Source organism: Salvia splendens, chromosome 16, assembly GCF_004379255.2.
Source record: "Salvia splendens isolate huo1 chromosome 16, SspV2, whole genome shotgun sequence".
Lineage (NCBI taxonomy): Eukaryota > Viridiplantae > Streptophyta > Magnoliopsida > Lamiales > Lamiaceae > Salvia > Salvia splendens.
This window is the reverse complement of record NC_056047.1, coordinates 7,066,801-7,079,013: the sequence shown is the minus strand read 5'-3', so window position 1 is coordinate 7,079,013 and position 12,213 is coordinate 7,066,801. Positions and strand designations below refer to the sequence as shown.

General features: G+C 32.2%; 1 protein-coding gene across 1 annotated transcript; it reads right to left on the bottom strand.

Moving 5' to 3' along the window:
* Nucleotides 1-2,110: 2,110 nt before the first annotated feature.
* Nucleotides 2,111-3,761, bottom strand: LOC121769878 (probable WRKY transcription factor 48). Its single transcript, XM_042166641.1, has 3 exons — nucleotides 3,287-3,761; nucleotides 2,943-3,086; nucleotides 2,111-2,864 (listed from the first exon to the last, which is right to left on the bottom strand). Exons 1-3 carry the CDS (start codon nucleotides 3,658-3,660, stop codon nucleotides 2,372-2,374), a joined length of 1,011 nt encoding a protein of 336 aa, XP_042022575.1. The 5' UTR covers nucleotides 3,661-3,761; the 3' UTR covers nucleotides 2,111-2,371.
* Nucleotides 3,762-12,213: the final 8,452 nt, after the last annotated feature.

Below are 12,213 nucleotides of genomic sequence, written 5' to 3'. Positions count from 1 at the left end.
TCTCCGTCTATAACTAAATTCACCCACTTAAGGAGTAATTTACAACTTAAGAATTGTATTCACGTTTTAATTTCGAAATCAAGAAACGGCAGTTATTGTCACATCACTTCGAAGGTTTGTTTAATTTTGCAAGCAACATTAGAGGGATCTAACTTTTGACTGCTGTTTATCATTTGATTATACATATCTTTTGACGTACGTAAGCAATTCTTAGTATGCAGAATTAAATTTGAAATATTTTGGAGAATTAAAGTAGAGAAAATGATGCATATGCCACTGATCGAACAGTAGAGGAAAATATTGATTTCCAGCTATGTTGAATATAATTCGTCTGTTGTTGGCAGAGAATATTTTTTCATATCTCTTTACAGATAGAAGAAATAAATATTATTCATTCCGATTCCTTTCTCATGGTTGTCACCACAAAATTTTCCAATACTGCATTTCTTGCAGTGGAATTATGCATAGCTTCTCCATTTACTTTTCCATAAAACTTTGCTTCTAGTTAAATTCATAATTAGAAACCCTAATTCAGTGACATAATATGTAATTAACATATGCATTTTTTTTAACTATAAAATTGTATTTACATGGTGCACGATACATACCACATGGTGATTTCTTCTATTTGTCATATTGAATATAAGATGGGAAAAGGTGAAAATAAATAAGCTAAAACTATAGTAGATTGGTCCACACTGTACTAAATTTAGGTAATGGCCTAGACGTCTACTATATGTAAGGACTATGCATGAATATAAGTTGAAAAATTCAATATTTTAGGTTGGCGACTTTACTATTATATAGAGTGATGGTGCACAACAATCATTCTACATGCACCAATAATATTAGATTAACTTAATTAATTTGTGTGCCTAACTTCTTGGAAATAGTGAATTCTTCATTGACAATTTCACCATGTTCTCCTCCTTATCACATAGTACTATTCATAATTACCGCAATTTAATTTTCAAGCGGAGACCATATAGCTAATTAATTAAAAATAGCTAGATATGGATCCATATATGTCTCGAAATGACCTTAAAAATGAGAAATATTTAGTCAATTCATTTATCATAGATAATGCCTTATTATTAAAATTTCTATATAAGATAGGAGTGTAGATGCCTATGTATTTATCTTGAAAAGTAAGAGCAATTGACTATACTACTCGACTGAATTAATCCTGATATTTCTCATCACTTCTTTCACAAACTATATTATTGCATATACATGTGTGTAATGAAAATGTTTATATTAACGAGTGGACTATGGAATCGAGATAATATTAAAAAAAAATTATACACACTACCTTTTTTATAACTCTTTTTAGGTTCCTACTTATTTAAGGGTGTGTTCATAGAAAAATCTCAATCTAAAATATTTGTTATAAAATTCAAATTCTTGATTCTTACCAGCAAACTATTTCCAGAACTGTGTTAATGTTTTGTGCATTTAATCAAACGACAATACAACTTGCACAAAATCTGCCACCATATATGCTCTCAATATGGGTAAATTCTACATGCTGCCATTCCAATTGAAATAATAATTCATGGTGAATCAAACATATACTGAAATAGCACATTCCTCAACCAAAAAGATATAGTAGTAATTCCTATCATCTGAGTATGCACCATCATTTTATAGTATATTCCTTCCAACTCCTATATATAAAAAAATATTTATGTATGTATAAAAAGTATAAAAACCATCACCGATGTATATTTACACACGACCTAAAAAAAGAAATCCTATTTCTCAACAAAAAGAATCCCAGCCTTCACACAGATGCAGTATAGTAGTAGTATTAAAAGAAATTACTAGTAAATTAATGGCCAAAAATCACGCATCAATTTATCAGTAATAATTGCTAATAAATGAGGCTTTCTTCCACTTTAGTATTCCCTGCATAAAATTTCAAGCAGATTGCATAAATTTCACATGAATTCACATCCCAAATATTCCACAACATTTATTTCATACAAAATACTTGGGTTCATAAACTGCTGAAACCCATAGAAACCAGCCAATCAAAATTGCTTAATCCACAGAAAAAAAAAACCTAACCCTAAACACAATATTGATTTAGTGACAGGAGAAGAGGATCTAATATAAATAAATATATATCCACATATATATCCATTAAACCCTGAAACTATATGAAGACAAGTTTTAAGTACATATACAAGAAATGTAACCAAAAAAACATCATTTTAAGCCAAGTCTAGCTACGAAGTTGGTGGTTCATATCTAAAGAGAAAACCCCCTAAACTCCAGATTCGGTCAGCAAATTAAGAAAAATAAAGCATACCAACTAATAAAGCTAGCACATTAATTACTAGCAAAAAACACTAAATAAAATTACTCTTTAGTCCTCCTCTTCCTCCTCCTTCTCCTTCTGCTGCTTGAATACCTGCGACGGCAGCATGTCTTGGAGCAGGCCGTCGTCCCTGGCCAAGGCAGGGAGGGAAAAGGGTCTTTCTTGAAATAGATTAGGATACAATGCAGGATTTGGATTATGATTAAAATTAGGATTTGGATTAGGATTAGGATTAGGATTAAAGCTCAAAGGAGAAGTCAATAAATTATGGAAGTAGGGTTGGTGTTGCATAGGTTGTGGTGGTAATTGCTGCTGATAGAGGTGGTGGTGGTGGTGGAACATTGGTGGGAAACTGCTCGATCCTCCTCCTCCGTCAAGCATGAGCCTTTCCGGCATCCCAGCGAAGCTGCCCCGGGGCGTGAGGGGGCAGGGATGGAGGTGTGTGCCTTCGTAGGTTGTGACGACAATGGTCGGATCTTCGCAAGATCTCTCCACTCTCTTCTTCACCCCACATGCCGTGCTCGTGCAACGGTAGTAGCTCCTAAACAATTTTTTTCCAATTCAAACACAAAAAAGATTCAATTTTTACAACTAAATCGAAAAGGGTGTGTGAATATACCTGGGAAAAGGGCTGTTCTTCACAGCTTTCTGGCCATACTTTCTCCATCTGTAGCCATCATCCAAGTTATCAATCTCACTCTTTGTCATGAACGCAAATCTCGGCTCCCTTGGCCTTTTCTGGCTCTTCTTTTTCGGTTTTAACCTTAAAAACACCACCTTTTACATATCAAGAATCAAAGCAACACTAAAAAGACTGAATTTTTTTATAGCCAGTCAACACAGATCATGCATTAAATCAAACCCCACTATCAACTACTACAAGAATTCACACAAAAAGAATCATTCACAATTATATATAAAAAAAATATAATATTGGGAAAAAAAAGAGAAAAAAGATCTCACTGTTTCCTAGCCTTTTCCTGATCTTGGTCCTCTTTCTGATCATCATTTGCAGCAGCAGCCTCCGTGGAGGAGGAAGACACGGAGGAGGAATTGGGCGTGGCCGGCGTGTTCACGACCTCAGAATATTCCGGCGGCGGCGGCGGAGGGGGGAAGGGAGCGGGCAGCAAATCATCGAAGATGGAAGAAGGGTTGGAGAAATCTTGGACGCTGAGCATGTCTATGAATCGGAAAGAAGAATTCTTGTGGGGATGATCGGCTGATAGGTCGAGCAAGCTGCTGCTGCTAATTTCTGGAATCATCATTTGATCAGAAAATGCAATCTTTTCGGCTGAATTGTCTCTCTCTTGTGTGGACTCCTTTTGCTTCTCCTCCATTGGTTTCTGCTGATTAAAAGCGTAGATTCTTCATTTGCTGCTGTTCTTCAACAGTGAAGCGATTTAGAGAGAGAGAGGTTTGTTTATTGGTTTTGGGGGTTTTGAAGTGTGAAGAGAGAGTTTGAGAAGGGGCCTCCCTTTTTCTCTCTTTAGGTAGGGGGGGTGGGTTCGGACAACAGGTTGGCCCCGCCTAGATTTTTGTTTTCTTGCAAATTTGATTTCTCTGTTTTTTTTTCTACATCTTATCTCCTTTTATTTTTTATTAATTTCTATATCCAATCTTTTTTTTGGGTGGAATGGTGAGAATACTGTAACATTTATTTGCTTTTATATTACTATATGGCAAACTGTAATCAAGTAGAGATATCCTTCCGAATAATTTAATAATTTGGGATAGTATTTCTATTTTTTCTTCTTTTTGTTACATAAGACAAACGAGTGGCATATGGAGTACTAATTTTATCAGTCGAATGTACATAGAGAGATTTGACTATCTGTTCACATTATTTTGATTTTTTTTTCAAAATTACCATATGCTTGATTATATGTACAGGGGTCATGAATGGAATTTAGATGATGTTTTACCAATAAAAAATATATTTAGATGACGTATATCATACAAAAATTATATTTATATATAAGCATTTACTGATTGACTCTTTGATCTAGAATGTGCATACTATTCATTATTTATATATAACCTTCAAATTGGTTTTGAATCAAAACCGAAAACGCCAATTTCTGGCCATTGGCGGTTACACTATTTGACTCTTCGATCTAGAGCGTGAATACTATTCATTTATGTACGTACGATCTAAACTATCATGTATACGTGAGGAAGATCAAGTTCTAAGTTAAGGTTAGTGTTAACGACATGGCCAAAAACCTTAAATTGTAGATTTGAATCGAAACCGAAAGCACAGGTTTCTAGCCCCAACAGTAAAACTAATATTAATATATGCATGAAATTTAACATATTGATGTTGCCTATTGTCCTCACATGTACATGATAATTTAGATCATACATAAATGAATAATAGTATGCATGTTCTAGATCGAAGAGTATTAACCCTAACAAACAAAATTATTAATTGTGATATATAAGCATGGTATCAATTGGGTGTGTCTAGAAAAAAAGAATCTAACAAAGTAAAACGTCTTCAATTTGGAAGTTGATTGAAAAATTTGAGTGGGTAGTTAGTACGGAGGGGTGGAAAAGATGGGGCTGTTGGTGCTGCCATTTAATGCTGATAGAGAAAAAATAGTCGACTCTGGCTCGTGTGCATGCTTCTTTGAATTTTATACTCACTTTTCCGTTTTGCAGCTCTACTTTTTCTTTATAATTAAAATTATTGGTGGAAGTGGAAGTTTTGTTAGAGTTGATTTAAGTAGTCAGCCTTTTAAGTTTTACCTTACGAGGTCATAGTGAAGTTAAATACATTATAAAAATTCTTCTTATGAAATTTGAATCATAGTGTTGTATTCGTCTAAAAAATGGTTGATTTAGGAATTATTATTTGAACTATTTTTTTATTAATAAATAAATATATATTTTTACAAGTTATGTCACGATAAACTCAAATCCAACTGTTCTATTACTATGCAAAAACAACATATTTTTTTAAGCATAGGAGTATAACTTTGTGTTAAAATGACAACACCTCAAAGTGACACCATACCACAATTCATAGCCAATCATATGTACACGTGGACGAATAATCAGCTGTCATGTGGCAATAAATAAAAAAACGCTCAAGGGTAAATTTTCTCAGGCTGCAATATCCAATACGGTAGACTGCAATTTTTGCCCGACTGCAATGTCCAATACGCTAGACAGTAATCTATAGATTGCAGTGTAGCGTTTATAATATTGCAGTGTAGCGTTTATAATATTACAGGATACGTGATGTCACAGTGTCACTTTAAAATGTGTTGTCATTTTAACGCACCCCAGTATATATTATAAATATAGCTTTGTTTGATTGTTCCTAAAGTTATAAATGGCTTCCTAATTAGATGCATGAAATTGTGATAGATATAGGAAAGGAGGGGATGGGCAGCCCCACCCTATTTAAGCTCAAATAGTTGCATGGTCTACACCATTATTTTGAATTAATTACTTAACATATTATGATAATATTATGGTAAATAAAGTGGCGTTGTGGATGGTTACTATTTACTAGCAACGGTCCCAATTTGGTAGTTGAAACCATCAAATCATTTCAGATGTTTTTCCTTTTTTTTCTTTTTTACAAGTCCAATTTTGCTTACCTTTAATTATGATTCTTTAGTGGAAGTGTGACAATTCTTAAGCTTAGATTAATAAGAGAAATGGTGTATAGGGAAAATAAGCTAATATGTAAAGTCATCAATTCCAATACATTAGTGTATTTAAGCAAAATTTGATACTATAGTTACATTTCTTAATACATCCATTTACTTTTCTTTTTTATTAAGTTAAATATATATGTCACCCAATATTTAATCTTTTTCCTGATATTTAAGCCAAAAAGTTGTAATTAATTGCTTAGATAGCTCTAGTCAACTCAAAAATAGAAAAACCAATCCGATTAACACCGACTTTATCCTGCATTACACCGACCCATTAAAATTCTGGTTATACTATCCTCATCCGTAACTCTATTATAGTCTAACCTTATTTAATTTTAAATAAAATATTTATTTCTCTCTTATTTTTCATCCCAACACAACCTAGTAAATTATTCTCTTTTTATGTATTTTTAATTATACATATGATACGGAGTATTAATTGTGTAATGATTGAAAATGTAATATAGTACCAACATATAGTACTATAAATTAATCATCAAAGTGAGGAGAGGGGAATGCAGGAGAGAGAAGGAAAGTTTCGAGAAGAGGGAAATATAAGAAGAAAATTCTAGTGCAAAGAAGAGATGGATGAGAGATTAAATATGAGAAGGAATAATCTAATTTAAAAAGTAAACGGTGACCTAGGTCTACTGATAACCTTAGTTAAATTAATTAAAATAATATAGTGATTTTATATGAGAATCATCGTAGTCTATAGTCTTATAACTTTATAGTGGAGCTGTTGATCAATGAATCCATGCCAATAGTTCTACGAAAGATAGATATAAATTTGCACACCACCAACTCAATATAGAAAAGAATTAGGATTAATTAGTTGTAGTTATGAATTTTTAAAAATTCATACTTTTTTAAGTATAAAGACTTATTAGAAAAAAAAATTCTCCAAGGAAATAAAAAATGAAAGTATAAAGATGTAAGGATAAGTTTAGCCTAATACTATATGAAATGAAATACACGAACGCTGGGGAATTATGGGGCTTTAGGTCCTCATGGAGATTTGAAAACTAACTTATGTTTATTTGTAAAATTTAATTCTCTTTTATCAAATTCTGATTACATATTAGTAACTTTAAGACGTGTCTGTGAATTAGTATCAAATTATTGATTTGATTTAATTACACAACTAATTAAAATTATAACAATGATAGTGTCTTAATGACTAATTTATGTGATCTCAACCAAAACAATATCATATTATAGACATAGGAATAGTAATATATTAGTATAAATTATTTAAATTTATATTTTAAATTATTGGAAAAAGGGCAAAACGGGAAGTAGAATTTTCATGTCATGTAGTATAAAGTTATAATAATAGTAATAATGTGAAAAATGGAAAGAAAGGGAGCGTGTGAAATAAGAAAGCACGTGTGGTCCACATGTAGTACATGATGTGCTGACTCACTTCCTACGTCATCACTCAACAGTAAAAACGATTACTTGTATTACAAACTATGTTTTCCCCCTCTTTTATTATTATAAAAATAAAAATGTGACACTCAATTTTGTAATAAGGGATCTTTACTCAATTTTGTAACAATGGATCTTTACTGTTATATACTCCACTGCAGATTCAAAAGTCACTCTTGCTACCCAGTTTAGGAAATGTATATACTGGTACTTCTATATTTATACATCTATCTAAATTAATATTGACATATATTTGTAATAACAACAAGAACATAAGAAAATGATATTTAATTATATAAATATTGGAGCAGGTTGAGATAAATAGGTGTGGTGGATGTGGATTTTATTAGGTATTAATTGGAATAGTAACCTTGTTCACTAGGGTTATTGCATTGGTAGGGGCCGTCACCTGAAATTACCCAACAATTTATGAATCCCACAGTAGTAGTTTATATGTACGATGATCTCATTATTGTGAATACAAATTTATTGTAATTTTCATTCAAGTTTGTGTTCATGGGTGGATTAGAGATGTATGTGATATAAACATGTGCATATACAAATGGAAACGTCATGCAACGATTAAACTAGTTTCATGTGCATCTTAAATCTATATTGTTATTATTGCATTCTTGATAATCCAATTTTTTCTTCCGTCAATAACATTAATAATAATAATAATAAAAAAGAGGCATATTAATAATAGATATATTAACATTAAGATAAAAAAGAGGCATATTAATAATTAATCAATTATATAAGTCTTACAAATTGGCATTTTGCGACGACATATCTAATAAATTATTGTTATTCTTATAAAAAATTTGGGTATGAAAGGACATGTTTAATCACCAATCTCCGAGGAGCTTTGAGATTTCTTTTTTTGAGATAAAACTCACACAATCAAAGTGAATGAGTAAAATAAATTGTGCTTCGAGTCGAGCTTTATAGATTAATTAGTAAAGAAAATGTAGATAATCTTTACTTTTGATTTTGTTTAAGAAAGGGAATGAGTAAAATAAATATAGATAATTAGAAGTACGAATTCCCCCTCTTCATAAAAACAAAAGACGTCTTGAGATCTAATTAATTTCCTTTCGCTTGATGAATTACTTCAAATCAAAAGGGCCAATTTGTTTGCTAGAATGTTACCTGTATATATAACTCTCACTTTACTAAATATTGTCGTCTAGCCAAAATAATCAATATATTCGATATACTATAACTTTCAAAATGAGGTCAATTTCAAACAGTTGTAATTAAGTTGTAAGCACATTTGCTGCATGATTTGAAGTATGCCAAGCTGAATATAAAATGATAATGGCCCCACTAATTGATAGACAATATCACATGGAACGCCACTTTGCTTCATCTTAAATTAATATACGATACATAGAGGATAGATAAGAGATTAATTAAACTATAATAACGTGGTTACAGTTTCATGATGCAATCAATATGTGTTATGTTAAGTTCCTACCAAGAACTAATTTATTTTTATAAATAAAATTAATAAAGGAAAGAAAATTAGAAAAAATCGTGGCCGCTTGAACCCCACCAAGATATTTTCCTCCAAAAAAGTAGTAGTACTACTAATAAAACAAAGAATTAGCACCCAAATTGCAAATTAGCACTCACTCGATCTCCATCATCAACTACCAAGTCTCGTTTGATGATGTTGAAATTGCTTTTACTAACTACCTGAATGAAATTGAAATATCGATATATCTAAAGAAACTCAACAATAACATATAAACTAAGTATAATGATTTGATATATTTATGTAGCACTTAAAGAAGAGGCAATTAGGGGGCCCTCCACAACATTTCAAAATCAGTCACAGTCAATATAAACAAGGGCAAAAGATTCTGATTGGGGTTATTTTCTGTGTGACCTTAAATTATGCGAAAGAATCATGATGCCAAACTTAGTTCAAAAGTTGCTTTCTATAGCCTTCCCCTAATTAATAATACTACTCCATATATATTAATAATGCTGCCTATAACTGCCGCCTACTGTTTAGATTTAATGCCATCCATAACTCTCAATTTCCCATACATATATACATATTTGTGAAAAGTGAAAGAAAGAGGCCATGATCATATGTAGCCAATTGATATATACATGTATATATAGAAAGAAAACCCTAGTGTTTGGTTGAATTAATCCTATTGTTGATTACTAAAGGGTAAGTATTAGAAATGGGTCACTCACCCCTTAAAAGGCCTCATAAGGGGGAGGGTTATCCACACTTATATAGATTAGATGGGATCTTCACCAAGTCGATGTGGGATAGAATTTAGAGAATTTAACACGCCCCCTCACGTGTGGGCCGGAAAGGACATCGGTCTTCCATCACGTGGGTAGGCAATGCAAGAGAAACCATCATCGAAAGTTAGATGGGATCTTCACCAAGTCGATGTGGGATAGAATTTAGAGAATTTAACACGCACCCTCACGTGTGGGCCGGAAAGGACATCAGTCTTCCATCACGTGGGTAGGCAATGCAAGAGAAACCATCATCGATGTGGGCCGGAAAGGACATCGGTCTTCCACTCGTGAGGTAGATAAGAGATAAAGAGAGAACCATCATCGACTTGGGCCCGCTCTGATACCATATTAGAAATGGGTCACTCACCCCTTAAAAGGCCTCATAAGGGGGAGAGTTATCCACACTTATATAGATTAGATGGGATTTTCACCAAGTCGATGTGGGATAGAATTTAGAGAATTTAACGGTAAGGATTGTGGTTATGTGGACAAACTGTTTTGATCATCTATTTCATGACAGTTACTAAAATAATGGATTCAGTGCAATAATTGATGTTATTAAAGTATGTCTCAGATTCTGCACAACCACTACTTATTCCACCCCATCACATATTTAAGGGTTTAAGATGATGCTAAAAAAGGATTTTCTGGCTCTCTACTGTGTAATTTAATCAATTAAGTAAAAAAATCAGCCATAAATCTATTGTAATAATATCTACTTCTTCACTCCACTTCAAGCCTCTCTCTCTCTCTCTCACACACACACACACACAAATTGCTCAATTTAATTTCATATGTTAGGCTAAACACGCCCGTATTTACTAGTAACTATGTTTTGCTAAATAAATATGTGTGTGATTGTGCGGGTACGAAAAAGGTAAAAATATATATGCCTCGATAAATAAAATTGGCATGCCGAAGCCTGCCGGCACAATTGTTTGACTTTTGTTACATAAAAATTGGCAACAAATTTGAATAGTGGAATTCAATATTTTTCTATAGACTTAAATAGGATAAGTTAAATGTTAGTTCCTCTCATATCGAGAAGGAATTAATGTTGTGCACTTATTAGTTTGAATGTATAATAATCACACTTTGCGACGCTAAAGCCAATTCAAGGAATTTGATTATTGCATATTTTAAGCCATGTTAGTATTGTAATAGTTGGCATGCTTTGTATTTCCTAATTATTTTTTTTCATAGTAAGCATATTCTCAAGAAGTTAAATGAAGATAGATAACAATTTCATAAGTATCCCTGAAGTATTCAATTAATTAAATACATATAGTTGGACGTTGTAGTTTCACTAAAGTATTGATCACAATGAATTTTGTGGAACTAACTAAAAATTACAAGGTGTGGGATTCAAAAAATTCCAACAGATTAAATAGTCGTCAAAATGTTTTCTTGGGAGTGAGAATAAAATTAAAAGGTGAAAAATAAAGAAACTTTATTTGCTGAGCACACACATAACAACAAAGAAAAACAGAAAATTGTAAACCAAAAAGGTTGACTCTTGGGCCTTCACAAGTTTGAACACACATCCGATGATTGCGGCCTTTATTCCTAAAAATTAATTTTAAAATCGCATTTTCTAATTTTTCTAAGAAAATATTATTACTCATCACTCTAATTACCTACTATGAAAGTCAAAGTCAACAGCTTTTTGCTTCCTTTTTTTTATGTATTAATGCAGACAGTTGCACTTTCATTATATTTGCTTCATCTCCAAAGTTACATGCATGCACATAAAAACATTCAAATCCTCAAATATATTTCCCTTTATACATAAAAAAATGAACCAGAAAGTTGAAAGTGTCGAGGACAAAAACAGGGGAGTGAAGAGTGTGACAAATCAGCCTCGTTTTGCGTGTACGCATCCCTCATAACTCAATAATTCTATACACATATTGCATACATATATAAATAAATAAATATATTCACGTTTTTAATCATACCTTTGCTTCTCCACTCCCCTTTTTCATTTTTCTTTATTCTTATTCGTACTTTTAGTGTTCCATTTTTCAACTTCTATATATCCTAATTATCACTTTTTTTTGTTTCAAGGCTATATATGAATGACAGCTTACATTTCGAATAATAAATCTGTATTTATTGACGGATCATTTTGTAATCAATTTGAGACGGACCATAATCCACATTTATTTTCTAGATTGATTTGAATCAAATTAATATGGAATCTATTGCTTATTTAAATAATGGGCGGACCAATTTTGACAACCACATGAACATGTACGAAGTTAATGTATTTGGGTTCTTACCGGATCGATCCAATAAGAACCCGATAATTTAAGGTTGGAGCTGGACAACCCATTAAAAATTAATCATACTCCATTATTTAAATTTAAAACGTGATAAAGTTTAATCGTGTTATACCACATTTTCATGGTTTAATAGAAGATTTTATCGTGCAATATCAAGTTTTAATCATGTAATATCAAGTTTTGGATTATCATGTTGTAAATTTTCAATACAAATACATACGAAGTTAACAAGTTT

What these genes read in the sequence shown, in the direction of transcription:
- LOC121769878 (XM_042166641.1), bottom strand. Translation starts at nt 3,660, where the DNA reads ATGGAGGAGAAGCAAAAGGAGTCCACACAAGAGAGAGACAATTCAGCC. An exon ending in CAGGAAAAGGCTAGGAAACA is followed by an intron (nt 3,087 to 3,286) that starts GTGAGATCTTTT and finishes GGTGTTTTTAAG; the next exon opens with GTTAAAACCGAAAAAGAAGA. An exon ending in AAGAACAGCCCTTTTCCCAG is followed by an intron (nt 2,865 to 2,942) that starts GTATATTCACAC and finishes AAAATTGTTTAG; the next exon opens with GAGCTACTACCGTTGCACGA.